Source organism: Pyrgilauda ruficollis, unplaced genomic scaffold (genome assembly GCF_017590135.1).
Source record: "Pyrgilauda ruficollis isolate IOZ18807 unplaced genomic scaffold, ASM1759013v1 scaffold9, whole genome shotgun sequence".
In the NCBI taxonomy this organism is placed as follows: domain Eukaryota; kingdom Metazoa; phylum Chordata; class Aves; order Passeriformes; family Passeridae; genus Pyrgilauda; species Pyrgilauda ruficollis.
Genome location: NW_024531043.1, coordinates 6725793 through 6752338, shown reverse-complemented (window position 1 = coordinate 6752338; position 26546 = coordinate 6725793). Strand labels below are relative to the sequence as shown.

Here is a 26546-nt window from a genome sequence, read left to right as displayed (position 1 = left end):
ACTTATTTCCTTACAGTATTACAAAAACAATGTTCTAAGTCTTATCAATATTTTATCTTAATTATTTAGTTTGGTGTACTTCCTTTGTAACAACAAATATCAATTAAGCTTTGAACACAGTGAGGACCTCCAAAGGCCCAACTCCCCCTCCTCTATTCAGGTATGTTTTATTAAGCTATTACAAGGGAGATGGGACAATTCCCCTCCACTGCAGGGGCCAGTACAGCAGAACATTAATGCAGGCTCTACTCAGTGTAACAGGAGAGTCTCAGGTCTGCCAAGGATCCAGACCTTTTCCACAGTGAACATGGATTCCCATCCTCCAGTAGAATTTTGTGAGGCTCCACTTTTCCCTAAGGAAGAATTAATTTTGCTCTTTCCTATCTTTCAAATATTTTCCAATTTCTTACCTGTATAAGACAACTATACAATAGCACAGAATTAGGAAATACCCACAACAACATAAAAACCCCAGAAAAAATATAGCTCTCTTAAAATGGAATTAAGTGCCAGAAATAGAACTTAAATTACAGCTCCTTCATTGTTAATATGGCATTAAAGATTTTACTTCATTGTATCACACCAAATTACAGGCAAATGAACAAAAACATATGTGCAAAAATGCACAATCTAATGCCAACAAAGACTGGTCACCAGCTTGACTTTATTCTGATTCTAGTTTGAACACACATGTAAACAACAATTATGACACAATTTTAAGCAAAAAACCATAGTTGAGGTTTTACACATTTTAAAATTTCTTCCACTACCATTCAAAAAAAAAAATCAGGAAACAAAAATCTCTTGTAAATGTATGACTTTGAAGAGATGGTATGTATAAGCAAACTTAGTAAAATGCCATGCAGTAGTTTCCTATATACACCTTTTTCCTTTATATCCTTTAAAACTGGTATTTAAAATTCCCTTTTATTATTAAAAATACATTTATAAAAATAAAACACTTTCTTTGATAACTGCAAGTACAGTATCCTTTTTCCAGTGGATTCACTGCAACTCTAATTGACACAGAGTAGATCATGCACTTGACAAATACCTCATCACTTCTGTGGTCAAACACCACTTGCTGATATCTGCACAGCAGTCCTGATCCTGTTTCCACTGAAGCCAATGACAAAACTCGCACAAAAGCTTCCAAAGAAGTTAAAAACCTCACTTTATTAGCTATTCTGATGTGATTAAAAACAACATCCAAGGATTGGGCTCTTTCCTGTTTATTTTGTCAGAAAAAGCAAATCCCAGATTCAGAATTTTGATTCAAGCATATCAAAATACATGATTATAATCCATATTTACATCTAAGGTCTGACTCACCTTTCTTTGCCTATATGTAAAAACTAAGAATAAATTTTCATTATTACAGGACTGCTATAAATACTGAAGTTTACAAATGCTTTTAGCATGCATTTTGCTTGCCTTTATGATATCTTCAAAGAGAATATTCATGTTTAAATATCCACTATTTGTAAGTAGATATAAAAAAGTTTGCTATGCAAACTCTCAGAGCAAGCTATTGAGGCAGGGCTTTGCTTCTAGGTATGCATGTATCAAACTCAAATTTAAGACAGCTTTAGCTACTTCTCTGCATCTAAAAATAACAGTTAACATTTTTATCCATACAAATATAGGGTTTAAGAAGTCATCAATAAATTATGAAGGGCTGACCATTTCCTGCAGCTCAGAAGGACAGTCTGGAAGGCTTGAGTTCTAAGCCATGTACAACCCAACACGATTGTTGATTGTCTTGCAGTCAAGGTGGTCAAAAAGTCATTTATACAGAACCGAATCCACAACCTGTGACTAGTCATGTAAGCAGTCCTGTATCTAGAAGCTATTTAAATATGAAAATATAAATAAGATATTTGACTAAATGCTGCTTTAGCACTTCCTGACAAATACAAATCTGGGAATGGCCTTTCACAGTGCTTCACCTCAATTTAAAGTCTCATTTACTGCTGCCTCCATTACACACACACGTGAGAATGCCAAAATACACACGCTTGAGTACAGAAACACAGCTGCAAAACTTCCAAAGAGTATCAAAAATCTGACAACTTTGCAATAACTAATTAAAATCAGAGGCTTGTTAAAATACAGTCAGCATACCTAAAGGAAAAAAATAGTGGTGATCCATTACTAACCTAATATTCAGTATTCAAAAAAAGTCAAAACAGAACATCAATAGAAACAAAAATAGCTTAGGGTTTTCAAATATCCTGTTATTAGCTAGACTCTTCCATTACCTACACTGGCACTGAATAATTGAAAAAAGTATGCATTTAAATAGCTTTTTAATTCACAGGTGTTAGAACATAGGAAGTATCTCTTAATATTCAACTTTTTCAGCAATATAAGACTGCAACAGTGTCACCTTACAACACATAGCTATTTCTATTAATAATCCATGAGATGGAATCCACTCTAGGCTGTAACACATTCTATCAATAAAGAAATTAATCCAAAATTTTGTATGTACAAAACAGCCAATACATGAAAACCTCATCTTCAGCTTCCGTTTGCAAACAGGTACCTATTCCTTACCTGCTTGCTGGAGAAGAAAATAACAAAACCAATACTGCTAATTAGACTATCAGGAAACAGGAGGTCACAGCACAAATAGTTTTATTCAGGTCAAAGATATGCAAGCCTGCCCCCATGGTTCTTTCAGTAAAAGTGAACAGAGACTGAACTAAATTCCCTACCCTGATTCTCAGATCAAGTTTTAGAAATAAGATGTATTGCTATACTAACTATAGAAAAACAAATGTAAAGAATCCCCCCATCTCTGCCCTCCCCAGGCAGAACATTGCACCATGGCACTGAAAAGCTTAAATAAGACTAAAGCACTTAATACTACCAGGACAACATACATTCATTTAGTGCACATTGGCATCAGCTGTACAATCTTAACAGCATATGTTGAAGGTAATGCTAAGTTTGGTAAAACCTTCATACAGAACAATAAAAGCAGCAAATATTTCCCCACCATTAGAACTAAAAACAAGTTTAAGTCTACTTATCTTTAAAAAAATCCACACCTACAAAAAAGCAATGACTTTGTTTTGGATAAAGATGGCCTTGCCCTGAAAGTAGGGTGGTATTAAATAAAATATTTTTGATTATAAGTTGCTACTTCATGTAAAAAAAAAAGCATCTCTATGTGGTTTTCTCCAAAGCATTTGTGAGCTTGACAGGGTATGATACCAGTTTATTTAAACTTTTGCTTTCCTTGCTATTTTTAGTTTGTGGAGGCTGGCACAAAACATTTACTAGAGCTTAATGGCTTGTTGTCTCATTGCTGTTATTACAAACCATTCATGTGGAAAGTTGTTAACTGTGCAGTTTGAATTCATAGGTGCTTGTTTGCCACTGGTTGACATCAGCATTGATCATGTTGCGCTCGGTGAAAGTAACGCACCCCTCGGAATCGATGAGCACCACCGTGTTCGTCCTGCAACAGCCAACGGCACAAGGTTACACCTGGGCTCCACCACAGCAACTTCCAGGCTGCCATCCCTCACTCCCAAATGTTTTAACCCTTTTTTTTTTTTTTACTGAGCACATGCTCAACACACGAGCAGGGCAGAAATCATCCTGACAAGTTCAAATGGGCATTTTCAGTCTGTTCTTGTCATGCCACTGCTTTGATTCCCTGCTGCACTTGCAGCAGCTGACACACAAACCTGCTCATTGCAGAGAATATGGTAAAAGCTTAAACTTGGTGCAAAGTGCTCCATTCAGAGAGAAGTAACATAAAACTAAGTTTTTCTTCACACCCTACATGAACCCATAAGGATTACTGGTATCAATAGTACTCACTTCATTCCTTTCTTTCAAATCAATTGTGTATGTTAATTATTATCACAGGACATTGATATGTGATCAGGAACAAGGTATCTCTCTAGGAATGTTCCAAAGAGGAACTTTGTTTTCACAAGAAGCAGATGCCAGTTGTGCACCTATTCCACTTTGCCTTGGCTAAGCTGCCATTTCTCCATGGACACTGCAGTGCCCTTCCACAAAGGGATGACTGACAGTAGGAATTTTGCACCATCCTGATCCGGTGGCCTTTCCCAAGTCACTTTCACAGTTGTCCACTCATATGAAAAAGAACTTAATTTACTCATAAGAAAGTGAGGCCCAGTTAACAACCTCTATTCACTAAGCCCTGTTGCTAAGGGAAAGGTAAGTGCGAGCATACAATTATAGCAGTAGGGAGACTTGAAATGTGTGCTAATTCACCAGCAGAAGGTCAGTATTTCTACCAAGTTATCCCTGTTTCCTTGGAAATGGCTGGACTCCAATCTGTGAAGCAAGGGGAGGAACGTGCTTTGTTACCATGCTATGTCTTCATTATCCTGTATTTAAAATGTTCTTTTAATACATTTAAAGAAACCACTGTAAATACTAAGTATCTCTCTCAGAATACCAACTTAAAATGCCTGCAGCAGTGAGCACTCTGCTTATCAACTCCCATCTCTACAGAGGAAATACTATGGTTGACCCTGCCATAGACCATTCTGGCAAAATTATTGGCAGACTTTTAGAGCAGCAATTCCCCACCACCAGCAACAGGGTTCACCAGCAATTTTGTCCCACTGGAGATTAAATGAAGATTTGCATTGCATTATTCTATTCTTCTTGCAGCTTTGGTGGAATAGTCAGAGCAGAGGGTAAGAATATCTCGTAAAAACAGCAGCATCAGTTAAGGGAGAAGTGGAAATACAGTTCTTCTGAACAAGAGCAATAGGTTCTTAATGTATAAAAATGGCAGATTCATTTTATGGTGCAATTTCTAAGGAAAATTCTGATTTAGCAATGCAGGTGACATGATTCCTGCTCGTGGAGGAGAAATGTGCTCTGCAAATCTCTGGTAAGATCGAAGTTAGATGTGCTCAGATCTGCTATTACACTGGGGAAGCAGGAGAACTGTATTATCTTGTCTGGGACAAGGTAAAGCTGTGCCGTGCTCTCCATCAAAGATGAACCACAGCGTGAGCTTCAAATGCTCTTCAGCAGCAAATCCCAGACACTCAAATACTGACCAAGGAAATACATGACTGAATTATAACAGATTAATATTTTTAAAAAAATTAAAGCAGTCACTATAGAATTTAACCTTACAATAGCCCAATTTGATTTGAGATGTGCTTTGATGCAGTACACATCTATTTCTGGCTAGGAGTTTTTTACCTTGTTCCGTAACCCGGACAGCGAACGCACAAAGCCGCATACTTGTTCAGGATGGGACGGACGTAATCCTTCCCTTGGTCTTCAATTGCAGGGTCTGGTAATTGACTGAAAAAAGTAGGAAAGTAGTTTAAAAAAAAAAAAAATCTCCAATATGAACACATTCAGACCCCTTGATCTGGAAGGAGTTCCAGGACATCCCTGAGATCACAGCCAAAGGCAGGGCTGAAGCAGAACAGAGGGGGTAAAGGATAAAAACCCATCAGGAAAGAATGGAATTCTGTGATTAAACCAACTGCTGTACCCACTACATTCCTGCAATATCCACACACAAAGAGATCATAAAGTAATATGAAACAGGATATTTTAAGGAAGTTCAAAGCTAGTGCATATCCACATGTTCATATTTATTATGAAAAGATCATTTCATCTTGAAGTGTGATTTGGAAAGATTACAGGCTTAGTTTTAAATATTGCTTTTTGTAAGTAAATATTTCCCTTTCATAGTCAGATGGTTTCAGATGAGATCAAATGGAATTACTGAACATTAAGGGAGGATCATTTGACTATATTGTATCTTATACCTTTGTCTTTTTACTAGTAAAAAGTATAAAGTCTAACAATTTTTTAAAAAATCTCTTGATGTGATAGCAGATGAAAAAAAAACTATTAAGACAGCTTAGCAGACTCCCCAATTACTACTCATTGCTCAGATGTCTGAGTTCTTATACAAAACTTTATTTTGAACCACTGAAAAATACCACGTTCATGAATGCCAGCATTAAAATTTGCTGCAAAATTTGGGCAACTGAATCTATATACCAGAAACAGCTTTGCTTCAACTCTAATCACTTCCCAAACAGATAAAAGGCAAGGTAAACATGAAAGTTACCAGACGGTGAGCAGTGATATGAATTTGGACCACAGCACCTCCTGTACCCTACTCCATGTCTGCAGAACGTAGTGCTATCAACGTCCTTTCCTTCTGAACATCCAGCTGATGGGTTCAGGTTCACTGTGCCATCAATTGGGAGTGCAGGAACCTTCCTTGTATCTCAAACTCATCTCTGGGGTACTACCCTGACTGAAAATTCCTTGACTGAATTGTACACATACTTCCTTTTCTCCTTCCCCCGCTTAGCCTGAAACAACTGTACTTTTGAGGAAAGCAGCCGGCTGTATTTTGAAGTGTTGCTTTTCCACCCTCTGTCTACACTCTGAGCAGCAATACAGAACAGTAAAACCTACAAACACAAACCTACTCACCACTGTGAGGGTGCTGAGGCCCTGGCACAGGTTACCCAGAGAAGCTGTGGGTGCCCCATCCCTGGAGATGTTCAAGGCCAGACTGGATGGGTCTCTGAGCAACCTGTGCTAGTGGACAGTGTCCCTGTCCATGACAGAGGTTGGCACCAGGAGATCTTTAAGGTCCCTTCCCATCCAAAGCATTTTATGATCTATGTAAATAAGTGCTTTCTTTAATGCAGTAACCAAACCTATGTGAGCCTTCAAAAAGCTGACAGCAAGCAGCTTGCACATCCCTAGTCATGCACTCATTGCCCTTATTAAGAAATGCAATCTTTTAAAAAAAGGGCACAGAGAAACCAGTGCAGCTGATGAGGTCTAAAACTGCAGTAGCCTTAATTGTGTCTCCTGCTTAAAAATCAGTATTGTTGAAAGTCAGGCTCTGTGAGAACATTACTTTCAATTAATATGAAGGTAAAGTGCTTTTTTCCTTCAAAACAGTTTTTATATGCATGTTTTTAAATGGATCATATTGTATTTGAGTAAATTCCAGCTATCATGTTCTTACGGCTCTTGATTATTCATCACTGTAAGAAGCTCCTTCACCAAATCTTCTTTGGTAAGGTCTTGACTTCTCTTGACCACTTCTGTGAAAAGCTGCTTCCCATACTGAAGTTTCTTCCATGGTGTATCCAACAAAGAATTACTCAATCCATATATTCCTACACAAATACACACACAAAAAAAGCCCAATTTAATTGGAAAGTGCATTCTGGTGATTTCAGTTGTCATTACACATTTTAAAAAAATTTAATAAAGTCTAAGTGACTCCCCAGCTAACCTTTACCTTCAGGTGTGCCATAAACACACAAGCCCCATTACTGAACAGGAGAATACAGCAGGCTCCCATCTTATGCTGGGCTGTGCTCAAGCACTCCCCTCATGCTAATGCTCAGTACTTGGTTTTAGTTCTGCTCTAATTCATATCTACAGCAGTTAGTTTAAATTTCTGGTTTGCTAAACCATGAAGGCACAACAGAATTTTATAATTTCTGCAATCTAGTCTTGTCCAGTGTAGGGATAATAATCACAAGTTATCTTTGCCTCTGATTTTACTCTTGAAAAACACTGCAAAGCAGCACTGCATGACAAGGAGGACCTTTCTCTTTAGAGGCACCTTCTCACCACAAGCCAGAGGAGAGATTACCAAACATCCTCTCCTCCTAAAGGCAGCCACGTACACACGAGTGTTGTCTAAGCAGAGACCACAACCATTTCTGGTACAGTCTGCAGATACCTCGAATTTGTGACTCAGTTTCTCATTACTACACGGCCAGATTTTAAATTAAAAAAAAAATGTCTGTATTAAAATCTGTTTTATGTTTGTAGCTGTACAAAATCTAACAGTTGTTTCCAAGAATTTATGCTGTAATTGCTACAATAACAATTTGCCTACTGGCAGCCACATTTTGACCATTAAACCTAAGCAGGCAAAGTATGGCTCTGCCATCAACTGTTACCAATCAGGTGCACTGCTCAGAGCCTTCCATGTGTCCTGGTTCCATTTAAACTGCCTTTTTGATGATGACTTCTGGAGCATTGTTCTCTATAGCTAGCTTAGCAAAGAACCAGATTTGAAATATTTTTAAATCGATTCACCTGATAAGAGAGATTGTATTTTTTTTTTAAAGCCAACTCTGTCCCTGGGGGAGCACAGTCATACTGTGACCTTCAAACGGCTGGGTAAGGGGAGTTAGGGTCAGACCCTTTGAAAATTCCATTCTCAAGACAGATTTCTGTCCTTCTGCCAGTTACCTAAGCAGTATTCCACTAACTGCACTGCAGGTGGGTACATACACTGACATGGATAGAAACTTTTAATGAACTATTGATTCTTTACTGCAAGTTATTAACAAAAACGTATATGAATTCAAGGACCTTTAGTAATATTTTCTTTTAAAGAATACAAAGAAAAAGTCAGGGAAGACAATGCTTAAGTAGCTAAATTACTAGAACAATGCACAGCTACATAAGAAAAAATAATATTCAGACCTTTCTGAAGAAAACCTACCAGCATTTAGGAAAACAGGTTCTGGTTCTCCTCTGTTTCCATAGTAGCAAATTACATCTCCTTTGGTGGTACTGAAAAATATAAATACAAATTTCTCCTTGAAAAGCCATCAGCTTCTATATTTGATTATGCTTTAATTTCATGCAATCTTTGAGCACATTAAGATGCTTCTCCCACTGTTGCTCCTATGATACCAGACATTGATGTGTTTTATTACTTTCCTCCTCTCAAAACACTGCACCATTATCAAGAAGTAGCACTATAATTTTTAAACATAACTGCAGTAAAATTCAGTAAAACTGCATAACTTCTGCATGGAAGTAGCCAGGCTTAATGACAAAAACCTGGCTCTAATTAACTGGAGATTTAGTTGCTTGGGAGAAGGGGGCATGTGAAAACAAAGGAACTGTCCATCACAGCAAGTACCCCTTTCCCCATCACTTCTGTTGAATCCTTCTTGCATTCTAAGCCACTGATTGCTGTGGGCTACTTTAGATGGCAGAAGTGCACTTCAGGCCCACTTCCAGCAATGCTGCAGGGCATAGCTGGGTCCTTTGTGCATTTCTTGGCTGTTTACAGATCACTGTAGTCACTGAATCTCTCTCTAATTGTAGGCACTGGCTGCAGCACTCACTCTCTCTTGTGCACAGAGTGCAGGGAGGGTCTTGCACAAGGTTCAGAGACAGCTTCCAACACTGCAAACAACTCTTATTTGACAGAGATGGTATCAGCTTATCCAAACAGCAGGGACCTACATAGTCACATTGATACTGACAACACAAACACCAAACTAACTGATAAGAGAAAAAAAGAGAAAGTAAGTCATCAATAAGCCTTGTGTGTCCTGTGGGAGATGGACTGCCATTAGATGGCTCACTCTCAACATCCCTCACTTAGCTGACATGGAATAGTGATTCCTCAGATCACTTCCAGTTGGTGGGGTTTGGCTTTTTTTTTTTTTTTTTTTTTTTGCCAGAATACAGCAATGAGAGCTCATTCTGTATTTCCCCCTAGTGATTAACTTGCTCACAGTTACCAACAAGCACATTCTGACCATAGTTCAGTTTTTAATTTGTCTCCCAAGCTCCAGGTCCTTAGACAGCAGATAGAGTTTCCAAATTGGAAAAAAAGAAAACAAAAAACTAAAACAAACAAACCCAAACACAAAACTTGCAGTTAAGACTGAATTTGGATTAAGTAGCATAAAGCATAATACAGAAGAGAAACGATTTCCAACTCCCCATTCTTTCCTAAGATAAAAAGGAGTATCTCTGTGCTGATGCAAATCAGAGTATGTAGAATGCAATCTCATTAATGATGTACTGGAACTTAAATTGCTCTGCATAACTTAGCATCCGCTACTCAAACCTTAATAACAAGCAAAACAGTCTTGATTTAGCTGTTTATATTCTTCTTGAAAAGCCATTATGAAAGACATTCTACAGTGTCCTTTGCAAGACAGCCAAATGAAGAAGGAAATATTAACTTATTAATTATAGAAGTCAGAGTAGTCAAGAAGAGGAATACAAAAAAAGCCCACACAAAGCAAAAATAGAAGTGCCTTTCTCTGTGCACTACTCTTCCTCCTCCCAAATCCATAAGAGCTTTCTGATACCACACAGAATGATTATCAAGTTTTTCAGCAGAGGCAGAAGACAGCAACCACAGCAAGCATATTGTGTACACTATTTTTATTGTTAAGTATTATGTAGGACATAACATCAGTTATGATAACATCAGTTACTCAATTTGCAATTTATCGACTGTTGAAAGAAATGTGTAGTATTTCTGAACTTTCCTCTAGTAGCTTAAAAGACATTTATTTTCCTTATCCTTCTTATCCTTAAAACCCTTGTTCAAATTTATTTATGCTGATGTCAAGACTTACTGACCACCTGAAGCCTCCACAGACAACAGCCCACCTCAGGTTTCTTTAGTTAAGACATCAGAAATCACACGAACTATTGTATTGGTGCATTAACTACTCTCTTTTCAAATACCTGCTGTAGAAGGTCTGTGAAAAGATCAGAGCAATTGTTATAACCTGAAGTCTCACAAGACAGTGTTAGATGGAAAGGTGGACAAATGGCCCAAGGAAGCTCTGGAACACAGCTGTGTAAGAAAAGGCCTGTCACAGATGAGACTGCATGGTGAGTAAGCTGGCACTGCTGACTTCCTTTAGCACAGCTTTTTACATGAAAGAACATAATCCTCTAGCATCTCTTCCAAGATTTGTGTCACTGACAAATCCAGGACATCTGTATTTTGTAGCATGCACACTCCCCTAGATGAGTGCTTTCACTTACCTCTACTGCAGCACTGCTGCTGCCCTCTGTCAAAGGAAGACTAAAGCCTCCCAAGAGACTTCTGAAATGGGGATACTTTCAAAATTTAGTTCACTGTGCCAGTCAGCTACTCTTTCTTTTATCATTTGGCTCTGCCTATTCCCTTCCTACTGTTTACAGGTACTCAGTACTGAACATCAAAGCAGAAGCCAAAATGAAAAAAAATCACTGTAAGCTTGATCGCAGCAATTGCCTCAAAACACTGGCCTGTACTCAAGATTCTTTTCCCTCCCAGGCTTACAAGTACAGATACCAATTTCACTGCAGAAGTAATAAAGGCATAATTAAAGTGATGACAATAGGGCCCAATACACATATTTTTAAATCCCAGCCATAGCTGACAGCAGAAAGAAACTAAAATGATGCTCTTAGATACATCATGCTGTCAAAAAAATGTAAGTAATAGTAAATGTTCTAGGAAATATTCTAGGCAGCACAAATCTCAGTAGCAATAGAAGCTTCACAGCAACATGAAAGCCATGCAGAGCTTGCCACAATCACTTCTTAACGTTGATGAAACATAAGCAATGTCCTTCTGCACTCCTGCCCTGCTTCAGCTTCAAGGTGGCTCCAAGTCATGACCAACAAAAACTCAGAATGAAAGAAAAAGGAAAAAAGGAGTGAGGCAGTAAAGCTGCACAGAGTGTGGTTATCACCAAGTGATCACTCCCCTGGGCACTGAGCTCTACTCTGCTACAGACAAGGACATTGGATTGTTTTATGAATAATCTGTGCATGTATTTTTTGTGCAAGGACAAAAGATGAAACTGGCAGCAACACTGAAATGCTGTACAGTAGCTTCCAATAAGTAGTATGGTTCAGAGATTCATTTTCTTTTCTTCAATGTTCATGATCTAATCAGATAACTCTTTCTGTTCTGAAGCTAAAAATAAAAAAGCAAACACCAAACCACCAACTGTAAAGCCCAAACGTTTACCACCTACCCCCAAATAAAATGGTGAAAATAATTCTGCCAGATACTCACAGCATACAAAGTCTGCCTTAAAAAAAGACTCTGATTTTGTTGTCAGTGTCTAAACATTTCTTTGGCACTATCCTAATATTTTGGGCCAGACAGAAGCTAACACCAGAGGAAAGGGATAAAAAAGTTTTTCAGAAGCATTTTTCTTTCTTTTGACATTGGACTGTCCATCCATCCACTGGAAGTGACTAAAGAGTTACGCAGAAATACCTCATTTTCATGAGGGAGCCACAAGAAGCAAGACAGGTATACTCTGCAAAAGGTGATACTGAGTTAGGACAGTGCATGACAAGAAAAGGAAATGAGCTCACAGAGCAGTCCCAGGGACTTGACCATCCATGTTATTTTCATACCAGCACTCTGACCCTATCTCACTTTGAAAAGGCACCTAAATCCAATCTCTGGAGAGGAATCAAATCCTTCCCACCCAGCCAGGTCACGGTAACTCGCCATGCTGAGTGAGAGCCTGCAGGTGATGGTATAGTTTAGTACATTGTCCCTGCAGGGAAACTGAAAACTGCCTGTGACAGGGGAGAACAGACAAGCTCACCCAAAAGGCAATTTTCTGCAATCCCCTCCAGCTGACTTGTTTATAAGGCACAATTTGTCTATTCATCATGGAGAAAGTGATTCACTCTTGTTACACAGGGATCTTACTGCACATGAACTATATGGGTTCTAACTGACAGCCTGTCAGAGACTGCACTTGCTGGGTGGGTGACAAGAAGCTGCCAATTTGTCCTTCAGGGCAGTCTGTATCACACACTTGGCAGTAAGGAACACAAATGAGATGCTGCCACATAAGCCCTGACACCAGTTTGAGGTACCCACGAAAGCCTAAGTAGGTGTAGCAGTAGATTTGTTGAACACAGGTTTTCCTCAGGACAGAAATGATGTCCTGATCATCAACAAAAGCAGCTCACTGCCTTCAGGTATTATCACAAATGGAGAAAGAAGGAAAACCCCTTTGAATATTGAGCAGGTATTTACAGAACAGTCCAGCCTCTGATAACCTTGTTCCTTTCTAATCAGACCTACAGACAGCCAAAATGAGAGGAGTGGCAACACTGCCTTCCTGGAAGCCAATTTTGCAGCTCCACAAGATTTCAAACAGAAACTGTTTGCCACATGCTATAATTCAACATAAAAGTATGTTTAGCATAACTGAATAAATATTCATGACTGTCATACTCAGCAGGTACACCCAAGATGATACCTGAAAAATCAGAAAAATAAAAGTACTAAGTAATTTTCTTAAAACAGCAAATCAATAGTGTTTAAATTGATAAAAAGAGATGCCACAGAGTAAACAGATTATTTCACTGAAAGTGTCAAAACCCATGCATGTTAAAAATAAGAGTCACACTAAGCTGTGGAAATAAACAAGGAGAATTTATAACCTGTATAGTTGTTTCCAGCTCCCCTTCTTGTATTACTGCACCCGTCATCTAGCATACTGTCATCATAATCATACAGCGACAAAATAAAATTTCTTTTTCTGAAATGTGTACCTGAAGATTCAAACGCTGTAAATCTCTCTAAATATGCTACTTACACTTAGCAGAATCATGTGCTCAGGTACACCCCCTTTCACCAGTCCTTCATTTACATTTTCAATCTGAGTTTCCCCTCTATTTCACACACTCTAACAGAGCCAATCACTATTTGTTACACAATGGAAGAACACATTAAGGATAATCCTCAATCTTTGTTTTGAACAGTAACATGGCCCAACAAAATAGCATCAACTACAATACCATTTTCTATTTACACAGAGAAGTAGCTCCCATTCATATACCACATTTCTCTTTGGAGTAATTCTAATTTCCTAAAATGACAAGTTTACAAATATTATTGAAATTGCTCTGCATCATTAGCTTGCCAAGAATTTCATTTCATCAGAGTATCCAAGGCAAAGGACATGTCAAAGCAGTAAAGTTAATCAACACACACAGCTTTCAGAGTGATACTCAACAAGGAATTATGACCTGTATCACCATGGAAAGACTATTCAATTGAGCATACAACTCTCTATCAGCCCAGCATGAAGGAATAAACAAACAAACCCAACACAGGAATTATTACCTTAAATAAAATCAATCAAACCTATTTTGATATCATCATACTAGCAGCCATTATGACTGTTCTCTTTTCCTATATTAAAAGGAAGAAACTCAAACTTACTCCTTGCTAGGTCACACCTTGAATATGATGTTTGTTTGAACACATCTATTTCTTCTGTTGCCTTTTCAGTAAAAGACAGCCTTCCAATTTATGCAATCTAGCCAGGCAGCAACATACAGCAAAAAGGTCAAAAAGTCAAATCCTCTGAGCATGGTAAAAATTAATTTAGGCAACTGAAAAATTCTGGGAACTCTCCAGTGAGACGATGAACTTCATAAAGCAGAGGGTAAAAAGACCAAAAAAGCTTCAAACCCTCCAACTGCCTGGCCACCTTCTGGATTGAATTTCTGGAAACACAACCTATATATTTATTTCTAAGCAGGCCCATCAAGCAGAAATACACTCATGGTATCTTCACAGAACTGACTGGTAAGTCTGAGCCATCAGCTGAAGGTGGTCTAATACAGAAAGCGAAAAATGTACATACAAGGTCAGTTAGTGAGAGGGCGCTAGAAATTATTTCCACTGAAAACAGTAAACACTCTGGCCTTCTGCTTTAAGTGCATTCCCAGAAGCTTGTAGAAAAGCTGAGTGGGAGAAGGCCCTGCACCATCAGGTTGTCTAGTAAGATTAATGCTCCTGCACCAAGTGTGCCAAAGCAGCAGTGTGCTCCTGGCAGTTTAGATGCGCTCCCAGTCATGCAGAGTGCATCCAACTGGGAACTGACACAGGGCCTGGAGATGCCTTAGCCCTGGATTTCCCTTCTTCTCCATCAGGCAGAATGCAAAGGCAAAGCAGCAGATGTACCTGTGTATAGACACACGTACAAACAGTGGAAAGGATTGTGCCAACCACACTGATTATAATCAAGCATCCAACATCCTTTCTCAACTACAGAAACTTTAAGTTAATGTTTATTTGCCTTGTGCTGATTTTTAATGTTTGAGGAAAGATTAATGACACAGACACTCTGACAGGAATAATAGCTTGAAAGCTTTCAGCTGTTTTAATCCTGCTGCAGCATGTCAACTCTCAGAGAAAAAAAGGTGTCTGAGAAATTATGAGCCGAGGTTTTGTCTTCTCAAAATACAAACCCCAGAGCCTCCAGGGTAAAGACTGGCTACAGCCTATCAGGGAGTTGCAAGAAGTTTTGTGGGAAGCAATGGTTAGAATTCAAGATACCTCTCCAGTGTTTGAAAGATAAACAATAATAAAGGAAAGGAAGACCACAATAAAATTAGGGCCTTGCATGCCAATTAGCAAAAATCATGAGCTCTAACTTTAGTTTGTGACAGGCTTTGCATTCTGCACTTTGGATTCTATGACTTGTATGTACAGCACTGTTATTATCTTTCTCCCTCTGATATTTGAACTGTGATGTTTTATAGACTTACTTCAAGTCAGCCGCTAATAAATTAAATCCATTGTAAAGATGTCCCTCTACTGAAACTTTCTTCAAGTAAGAGTAGCTGTCCAGATCTGCAGTCAAGAAGTTTGTTACAAGAGCACCTAAGAAAGAGAAGTACATAGAGCAACTTGTATGTGTGTGCTCACTATTCTGACAGCCCCGGTACAATAAACAGAAAGATAAAGATTCCTGTTGCCAACAGGTTGTAACAGTGGAAGAAAACCCCAAACCACAAAATCAACCCAAATAATGAACTAACCTTTAAAAGGTTTATATCCTTGTTCCATGTTCACATTAAGAGCATGACTTTTATTCTGAAGAACTCAGTCAAAAGCTCTTGGTGAAATTCTAAGAATTCACATTTACTAACTATTCTGGACTGGATGCACCTTTCCTCTCCCCCCACCTTACAAATTCTTTCTTGTCTTGCTTCACTCCCCTGATATATGACCCTAAAATGAAATACAAATGACATGGTTCATTTGTTTCTCTATAACATGTTTTGTCATTGCAATATATTCCCAATCCAGTACCATATGACAGTTACAAACAGATCTATTTTTACTTTAGAAAACCTAACAAATCTGCTGTTTTGAGCATCCTCTTTGAAAGAGGGTATTTTTGTATTATTTCTCCTCCTCTGATTTATCAGTGTGGAAGAAGAATCTTTTAGGCTACCTCCAGCATAATCCACATTGCATTCCTTGACAAAGGTGTTTGAGCATGAATATACACTTTAAAAAGTCTACCACAATCCAAAACTAGCTCAATGCTTGGCTAATTTTTCTGCCTGTTAATTAGAATTACTTTCCAGAGGAGATGGTGCTGCTGCATAGCTTGTATGAATGTGACGTCAGGCTCTAGGCACTACATCTTGTTTTACTTATGCCTGCTTGATCAAGAAATCACTATCCAAGTCAAGTTCCTCACATATGTACTCAAACTCATCAGTTAGAAATTCCTGCTTACAGCACATAAACATTCTTTTTTTCCATAAAGCTGTGTTAAGAAAATTAATATTGTAATCATCACTATTTTACTGGAACATCAGGGCTTGTTTATCCACTTTCTTGTTTGTTGTTTTTTTTTTTTTTTAATTTCAACTCTTCCATACCTCTTCCTTGTGCATTTTTATCAATATTTGGCTGCATATAGTTTGTCAGGGCTGCCATCTTGCCTTTCTTACTGATTCCCAGCCATGTTCCTCCTTCTTTTCCCTCCTCCATATCCAGACCTAATGGAATAAGTAAGAGTTAGGTTATTAAATACATTAAAATTAAAAAATGTTTCAAACTTACAACATGTTTTCCTTAGATGTATAAGGAAGAAGAAAATTTCTTATTAGAAAGGCAGCACCACCACCCTAATAATTAAAAAAACCATGCCATGATTCCTTTATATAATAAACCACTCAAAACAGCAGGACATACATACCACTAAGGATCTCATTGCTGCTGTCCCAGAACTCGGCCGATTTGGATGGCCTGTGGTAAAATTCATCCCTATTAGCTGCTAGAATAAGCCTGTAGAACACAAGAGGAAAAAAGACACTATTACTTACAAATTGGAACTTCACAGTACAGGCAGGAGCAGAATCCAATTTTTTCCAGAGCATTAACTCATTTCAAGCATGAAACCATCCTTTATCTCCCACCTCACCTTTATCACTCAGTGTTAAAGTTCGACTGACATCTGGCAGCAGCCTCTCTCACTGTCGTGAGACACTCAGCAAGTCCATCTTGGTGAGTGAATGAGGCAACTGGTGTTTTCAAAAAAGAATTCTTACAATAGAAGACACTGAATTAAGATTTCAAAATCAACCTTAAGATTCCTCAGCACAAAGTTACAGCTTAATTAAAGAAAATTGTTATTATTGTTTTGAAATTTTTTTTTATAAAGTGTTTTTTGTTGGTTGAACATCCTCACCCGAGGAGCAGGTAATGGATTTGGCTGATCCAAGTAAAGGTAAAAGACAACAGTGACCCAGGCAAGCCCTGTGTGGAGGCTCAGGGCAGGAGGTGACTGCAGACAGACCTGCACAGCTCCAGGGCAGCTCCCAAAGTCCTGCTCATCAGTACCCACAGCATGACTTGCCTTTATTTCAACTGCGAGACAGCGAACGCTCCCCCCTTCTCTCCAGCTTTGTTGCTTAATTTAATTTTAATGAAATGCTATCTTTCAAAAACCTGCAGATTTTCTTAACCAGTTCTCCATAACCTCAGTTATCTTCTTCACTGTCAGTTCCTCCCAGCAGCTGCATCCCAATTACAGCTGCACAGCAGAAGACAAGTTTGCCACTGGAAACTGAAGACAGACCATACAATTTTAATTCTAATTTTTAGCCACAACACACAAGAATCAATTCCAATGACATCTCATTACTTTGTTTGACATTCAGATATACTTACATTTTCTGCAGGTTTCTGAACTTTCCTGCAAATTCATCTCTTCCCTAATAAAGTGTTTTAAAAGAGGACTGCAAGGTACAAGTTGCACATTATAAATACTACAGGAAAAGAATCATAATCAACCATAGAGAAACTAGAAAAACCTGACACTTCAATGGCATCCTTTCTGTAAGGTAAGTGCTTAGTATTTTGCCCAACAAAGATACCATCTGTTGGAAAGCAAACTGTATGTACAAGTTTATCTTTCCAATACAAATATAATATTGTTCCTTTCAAACTTACATAATTTCTCTTCTTCTAGCTGATTCTAGTCTTTGACCTATTGGCTTTCTGCTGGTTTACCAAATTTCTGTCATCTTACTTCAACATGCTCCATTAACAGAATGCAGCCTCCTTTCACAGATTTTTATTTAAATGAGTATCTCCACTGTTAAAAAATAGTTTGCCTGAACGGCACTTTTCATCTCCTGAAGCTTCAATTATACTTTGCCTTCAATAATAATTGACATGAAACTACATAGTTTCTATTACATTAAACTTCGTAGTTACTATTTGTTTATAGTATCTAAATACTAAAAATAAGCAAAGTCTTTTTTGTGTGATTGAATATTCCCCATCTCAAGTTTAATGCAGGCCCCTAAATTTAGCACAAGGCTAGTATACAAAAGCATAATAATAAAAATGTCTTTATTTTGTCATTTATGAAACATAATTATAGTGAAAAGGAGCAATATTAAGTGGCCCTCATCTTCTAATAAATTGCAAAAAGCCTATTCAGCAATTTTTATAGCTGAAATAATTCAACTGTATGAGGATTTACATATTAAGATTTATTTTAATATTGAGAGAAATGAAAACATGAGAAATCATTCCATTAAAGCGATTTCCTACAATGCAATTCAGCTCCAGAAAAGAGCCTGTGATTATAGCTTTGAAGCTTGAAACATTAATTTATTTGTAAGATGCACACAGTACTATTCAGAAAGATGTAAAGGCAGCATATTACCTCTGACAATAAAAATGGACTACACTAAAGTGCTTGTTACACTGCACTAAACTTTACCACAAACAGGCCCCAAGAGGGAAAACAGAACCAGTTGCAAATGTACAGGCAGATGGATTTGTTAGAGTGTCACAAGAGTGAGCTCTTTGCTTAATTAGGTGCTCAAGAAAATTGACCAATATATTGGTCTAGAAGCCAGAGTCTACTTGGATGGAAAATTTTCTCAAGTGTTATAGAGAACGTGTTTTAACTTGGCCATTTTCTTCTAGCAAGTAAACTCAGTCAATGACAAGCTGTTTGTCTGTTCAACTTTTAATGCCTATCACTGACACTTTTTTTTCTGTTAGAGATGCAAAGCAGAGAACAGTAAGGAAAGTTTAATTGCCTGCATCATGATGGACAAAGGAATTAGTGTCTGCAGGTGCAGGAACCCCCTTTTGGCTGGGCAAAGTGTTCCAAGACCTCACCACAAAATAAACACAGATACAGCACAGTGATGCTTGAACTGTCAAGAAAAATCACCCTTAGCAAGAACTTGTAGAGAGATGTTTCACTTGGTCCAATGGCTATAACACTGCTTGGAATTAAGAGGGCTGGTGGTAAGGAAAAAAAAGGACTAAAGTTATGTATCTGATGTTAAAATCTGGCACCAAGAAGACTGTGGCCTGGCATTTATCACCCTAACAGGTAGCTCAGAGTGATTTATTTCAGGTATAGAGCAAGGCACTGCTTAACAAAGATATAGAGAAAATTAAATACAATTAAATACTCCTGAATTTGGGCCAAACAGCTCAAAAGTGTTGTCCTGTCCTGATGCTGACAGCAAGTTGTTTTCTGATATAAATTAATAATTTCAATCTTGATGCAATTTTTTATAGCAAGCAAACTACTCTAAGTTCTACTTTTAAATATTGATCATGGCAGAAAGTTCACTTGGCAAGCAACTGCAGTTTACATCCAAAGGGTTTTCCCAAGAGGCATCAAATTGATGAATCTGTCTTTCACTAACTACCAACACAACGCAAGTCAGACCAAATAAACAGATATATTAATTCAGCAGCAGTCACATCATAAACAAAATCCCTTTTTAGGCAGGTCCAGATGCAGAAAGAATGCACTCTGGACAACTGAGGTTTCCATTCTCGTTTCCTCTCTTTCTGTAGAATGGCATCTGCTTCTTAATACAAGAGGACAAGCAAACAAGTCAGTGAAAGGCACAACGATTTACTGAGCAGACAGACTGATGGTTTCTGGATGAATACCAATACTTGTACCCTACAAGGTAATATGGACCCTATACAGTATATATAAACACAGCAATAAACCTTCATAGTCTGTTTATAGTCTGAAGTGCTTGCTGACTTTTTATTACATACTTGGTGTACTCAAAGATACTGATGTTGGATATGAAATTTTAAAAGGACAGGCTACAGTGAGAGAGAAAATGATTACAGCATATTTAATACTTTGGAAACTCACTGCATGACATAGAGAAATTCTTATAAACAGACCTAGAAGCTTGCAAGCTCATTTTTTCTTCAGTTTTTGTCTAAATATTTCATACACATGACTTCATTTATTGCCTACAGTTTTAATTGAAAGCAGATTTTCAGGGGGGGAAAAAGGCTAGGACACTTATTAGAAATTCCTTGGTTGCAAACTGGAAGCCTTAAACATATCTACCACATTGAAATCAGGGGACAGCTACAACTGTGATGCCCAACAAACAGGATTCCCCTTAGTTTAAACAATAAAGTAGAAGGCAGAACTTCCAAACACTGGAGTACAATATTTAAAGGACTTACACAGCACAGATCACCAGCAAAAGCCCGTGATTAGAAAGCCCAAGACTTCTGATCTAGTGTAAAACCAAAGGGTTTTAAAAAACTTTAAAAAGGCTACAGTAACTCCTCCAAAGGGGAAAGCCATGAAGCTAAACACTACAAAAGCACAACTGAACACATAATACTGATTTGAGCTTGTAATTCACACACACTGGCTACAAAAAGGAATTGTGTAAAATATTACAGAAGTAGGTCTGTTTTAACTACAACCATCTTACCTGTATGCATTTTTTGAAACTGGCCGTGGGTCAAATTTGAATAGAAGGATGCACATTGAAGAACTGATGTTCAAATCTTGTTTCTTCCACAAAGGCTCAATGCAAGGTCATTCTGTAATAGCCTAAAATGATAATAAAGATTATCTATTACACTGCAAATTAGAAAAAGAGAAACTTGCTGCTGTGTTGGAGCTCAAGGATTGCAATGTACTGACTAATAGCTCATGATACAAATACATAAATAAAATACAACTTCAAAGCAGAATAGTTCTAAACACTGATTTACTAACCAAATTCTTATCGTAGTTCTTTCAAAGTTACTCCTGGCTAGTTCAGATTTTTAGAGAAAAAACCTGCATCAGGAAAATACTGACAAAGTGTAGAGTGCTAGCAATACATGAAAAAAAACAGTGTTATGCAAATTTCTGCTCATTACCAGTAAAGCACCTTTACTTTTTTCCCCTCTCTTAAGGAAGGCAAAATGCTTCTTTTAGAGTAAAGGAGAAAATAAGACTCAAACTGTTGCAGAAGACAGAAAAAGCCTCATTAAAGACACTCACAGACCTGCAAATAAAGCATAACTTAGGCCAAGCTACTACCAATGTCCAGGAGAAATTATTATTGTTTAGCATTGGGTAAAAGGTCAAGAACAAACAGAAACACACTGGATGTTCTGTGTCCAGAGTTTACATTTTGATGAGGAGTTTCCAGCACTTGTGCTATATTTAAAATTCTGGCCATGCAGATGGAATGACAAATGTGCTTTCCATTTCAAACCAACAAAACAGCTTTCAAATATTTTGTGTTGTCCAATTAACATTTTTCTGGTAATAAAACTGCAGTCTGATCTTTACTTTTTGAGGCTGCTTTAACAATTATCAGAATGCCACCACCCAATGACACACAACCATTTTTACTGTTACTGAGAGCTTTTGCCATGCAAGGACTTTCAAGGTAAGCCAAGGGGAGATGGAGGCAGAATTCAACACCACAACTCTAAGGCCATCTGAGAAACTCAACAACTGGAAAAACTTCTGTACAAAACCCAGGATTTTTAACCATACTTTCAAGACATGTGGAAAATGTCTCTCTTGCCCTTTAATTGCTACATAATTTGTCATAAGAGATATCAGGAAATGGATCATCTTGACTACATTCACATTACCAAAAACAGAGCTGCAAGTGCAGCATTTATACAGATTTTTTTTCTCAAATTAACATCTTGCCCATAGCTGCTGGCTCCTGTTAAGTCACAGTTCAGCACCACAACCAGCCTGCTGTTGTTGTTAGAGCACAAGTTCAGTCTTGCAGCCCAATATCCTGCAAAAAGACTCTTCTGCTGCAGGACATGAAATAACTCAAAAAGAGGTGCAACACTCCTGACATGCTTGACAAGAAAATTAGTGTACAGGAGCGTGTGTGTGTCTGTATATATATAAATACACCTCAAAGTATTTTAAATTCTGTTCACTGACAAAAGGAATTTCCCTCCCAAGGTGACTCATAATCTATGAGCTAAGAGCAGCAATAGCAGAGCTATCCCAATTATTCTGTGTTAAACAGGTTGCACAATAACACACTGATGGCTTTCTTTGCCTCTGTCAAGTCAATCCCAAAATAACTGCCTTAGAAATTCATCATAAAATGAAGATGCAGTCTTGAATTTTGGATAACTGATTGACTAGCCAGGTCTTTGGTCTCTAAAAAGACCATAGCCAGCTTTATAGAGAAAATCTAAACACTTTTGAGAAGGTGATGTTCTGATTCTCAGACTTCTATTGCTGAATTTTCAGTAGACTGCAATCATACTGGACTTGAAATGCCCGTACTGGAAAACTTGGATCTTCTACACACAGACTACTTCAAAAACAACACTCACAGCTCAGAAGAGATCACCTTCAAATCTATGGGTTTAGAGGTTCCCATCTACAGCACTATGGTGAGTATGGCAGGGAATCCTAAAAACTTTTTTTTTTTTTTTTGCAAAGTGCAAAGAAGCTCACTTGGTGAAAGCAGGGATATAAAATATAATTTTAATGACAACTGTCACTGAGTACTCTTGCTGACTATGGAGATATGGCTGCTAGGTGCCTTGCCAGATAATTAAATGGATTACTTGATAGAAAACTGTTTGCAATTAATCACTCATAAGACCAATATTTTAATAAACAGGTTTCAGGCTCCATTGGCTGATTTATTGAGTTCTCTTCAAATAATCAACCAGGTCCAGCTGTTCATTCAATGTTACTGGCCAGCATACAGATTAAACAAAAACTGCAAGTCAGAAAACAGCTGCAAAATAAGTTTGCAATACTCATCACAATTATCTAGAAGGACAAATATTTTGAACACTTCAGTACCTTTCTAGAATCCCCAGTCATTATGATTAGGTACTACTGCTCTGACAGAACGCTTTTTGTCCCCCCATCAACCTTGCTTGATGTTTTTACAATTCTTTAAGTTACATTTATGCTTTTATTAACCCCAAATATCAAACCAGCATTTTTTATCTCAGGCTCCACCTGCCAGCCTTGAGACAAGCATAAATGTTTATACGTCCTATATAAACAGTCCAACCTTTTTTTTTTTTTTTTTTTAAGGCAAAAGTGTTTAAGGCAGATAAAACAGAGATACCCCTTCAAATAGCAGCAACATTTAACTGGCAAAGGAGGCAAGCAATGAATTTTGGTAACTTCTTTGATTAAAGCTGACATTGCACTTGAAACACCTGTTGTGGATATTATCCTTAAATTCTTAAATAGAAGCATACTGAAAGTCACTCACATTTGGATATTCTGAAATTTAAGATAATTAACAAAAAACTAAGAGAAAAAAAAAATAAAGAGAGGCTGTCACAGATATTGTAAGTACATAAACATTCCATCAAGAAGTCTTTATGCAGGTGCCACTCTCGAGCTCATACATATAAGCTGCTGCTGCAACCACAGGGATGAGATGAGCACATTGCACAGAACAGGAGCTGCAAAGCACATGTGCTCAACTCAGCCTCCTCCTCACTCAGCTGAGTCCCTACACACCAAGGAGAGGAGAAGGTGAAAAAGATTAGGCCAGCACTGACTTCCACTTGCAACTTGATCCTACAGCAAGCCCAAAGCTAGATCAAAAGCTGATTTTCAAGCTCCATTTCTGCAGAAAATGTATCTTCAGAACCATCCTTAGAAATGAAGGAGGTGCCATAGTTTAAAGCTTTCAAATAGAAAAGGCTAAATTGTGGTACAACACTTGCTTTCTGATTTTCTTTTTGAGGAGACTACAAGACAGAATATACACACTATGCAACATGACAAGGTCTGCAGGAAGTGGGGAGAAATTCTGTGCTCTAGGTTGGAGACAGTGAAGACTGCTCTCTGGATAATGAGCTTTTATAACTTCTAGTTTGCTTATTCCTACTCAATAAGACAACAGTTACCAAGGATGACATGACAGCAACAATCTCTGTAATGTTTCTAGTTTGCTGTCCAACTTATGCCTAATACACACAAACCAGCTTGTCAAGAACCAAAAACATCCTGTAATTAAGCGTTCTGCTCCAAATGGCACCACTAATTTGGAAATGACATTAAAGTAACTAACATTCTTGTTCTGTGCTACAGTACTCTGTTAGACAGCACAGTGTGTTGTTTTGCTCATTTGAAGGATCTGTTAAAAGCCTGAGTGGATACAGGCCAACATAAGGTAGCATTTAGAGGGACTTTCAGGAGACCCAAACATGATAGATTGTGTGTGTTCCTTTCATAGGGTTCTACCATCATTTCGTTGATTAGAAGCAATCAATTCACAATTTGGCAGAAAACTATTTTACCCTTAAGAATTCCCAGTAGCAGGCTTTGAAAAAGGAAGCCACTTGTTATGTATTTTGTATTCACAAATGAAGCATCATAAATCTATGATCTATCAGTTACCACAGTGGTCTCAACTGCTTCTCAACTCATCCAAAACTATTGTTTAGGTGCAGTCTAAAACAGTATTCACTGGAATCTGCTAGTTCTATGTATTACAACAATAACTTGTGTTCAGCAGAGTACAGAACTATTTTACAGTCTCTTTTGAGTATGTCCAAATAAAACTGAGCCCTACAGTCCTCAAACACCCATAGAATGCCATAAGATTGGATGAATTTTCTTGTACTACTGAAATGAGGTTTTAATAGCAAACTTTAAAATAATCAAAAATAAGAGATGCTTGATTTGTTCTTAAAAGTAATCTATTTTTTTTTCCCCTCAGAGAAAAGTGTCTCCTGGCTGCATTTAAAAAGCATTTTACTGGTTCATTTTTGCACTTCCCTTGTGTACCACATGCTCCGCAGTAGCAATACCAATAACTACAGATGAAGTGGAATAGATGGATCTATAATTTGATGACTTCCAGGTTGTTTCCTACGAAGAGCATTTGTAAGTAACCCAGGCTTTGTAACCCTACCAAGGTGAAGAGCCAGTCTTCCCTGCAAGAGGCAGCAAGGCAAAAGTACAGCACTTAAGAAACACAGAAAATAACATGTAAGGTGAATGACACTCCCAAGTTTAACTGGCTAATTTTATTTTCAGCTGCTTGATTTCGCTGTGGCATTTTACTACATCAGGTCCGCTGCACTGCTCCCATGAGAAACAAACGCCAGTAAACATAACCTTTCACCACATCATGTTTTAGAAACATTTATAAAAATGGAGTAAAACAGCCTTTGCCCCAGTTTCTTAAGAGCACGATCAGCAACGGATCTGCAGACTCAGAGCCTTTTGCAGGGCTTGTTCCTTAGATAAAAGCTGTATTTTTAGCTTGTCCAGTTCTTCGGTTTTCTTCAGGGAGGAACTACCAAAAGACATTAGTAGTTCTCACTGTCTAACTGTGACTGTTTCCTGACCTAAAAGGGTAACTACATATTAAAAACTTAATTTAAAAAATACTTTAACTATATATTAAAACTTAATTTAAAAATTACTTTATTACTTTTGTACTCTAGCGCACTTACAATTACTCCTGTATGTGACGCAAATACCAACCAGCCACCACCTACGCAGGAATGAAATGCCATCGCATAACCAAGAAAAACAGGTGCGAACTGACACCTGAAAATATCCCCACAGGTGCTGCTGGATAAATTTAGGCTAAAAACCTTAAGCAAATGGCGCTCAGGAGCAGCACCTTCCTTGGCAGGGAGGGCCGGGGCTGTGGCGGTGGCCAGGAACAGCACATACAGCCCCCAAACCAGGAGCCCGGCAGCTCCCGGAGGCTGCTGGCAGCTGAGGCGGCACCGAGCTGTGTCCGAGCCCGCCCTGCAGGCACAGTGACCCCCAGTCCCTCACTCCCTCATCCCTCCCTCGCCCCCCTCACTCACCCACGGCCGCCGCACCGCCGTCCCCCGCGCCGCTTCCGGAGGGCGGCCGGGCCTAGCAGCGCCGCCCCTCCGGGGGCCGGGCCCGGCTCCTCCCGCCGGCACTGCCGGTACCGACTCCTTCCCTGTGCCTCTGGCCCGGGGCCCGCCGGTACCGACACCCTCGCCGTGCCCCTGCCCTGGGGCCCTGTAGCTCCGCGGGGTGTGTGCGGGGGGCCGGTGCGATTCCGCCCGGCATCCCCTAGCGCACTGGGGAGTCATCTCCCAGTGCCTGAGCTGCTGCTTGGCTGTCTCAGCCTGCGTATCTGGTTTCAAGCTGAGACGAGAAATTCGGGTAGTA

The 26546-nt window shown here is 38.6% G+C and overlaps 1 protein-coding gene across 2 annotated transcripts; it reads right to left on the bottom strand.

Annotated features, from left to right (window-relative positions):
- Positions 1-644: 644 nt before the first annotated feature.
- TANGO2 (transport and golgi organization 2 homolog) lies at positions 645-26339 on the bottom strand. 2 transcript variants are annotated; one of them, XM_041488524.1, is made up of 9 exons: positions 26210-26339; positions 20857-20978; positions 16818-16906; positions 16498-16617; positions 15370-15484; positions 8525-8595; positions 7022-7175; positions 5212-5316; positions 645-3469 (listed from the first exon to the last, which is right to left on the bottom strand). In XM_041488524.1, exons 2-9 carry the CDS (start codon positions 20910-20912, stop codon positions 3349-3351), a joined length of 831 nt encoding a protein of 276 aa, XP_041344458.1. In that variant the 5' UTR covers positions 20913-20978; positions 26210-26339; the 3' UTR covers positions 645-3348. The 2 variants fall into 2 exon arrangements, with proteins under 2 accessions (XP_041344458.1, XP_041344457.1); XM_041488523.1 differs by lacking the exons at positions 20857-20978; positions 26210-26339 and having other exon boundaries at positions 16818-17013.
- Between the last annotated feature and the right edge of the window lie 207 nt (positions 26340-26546).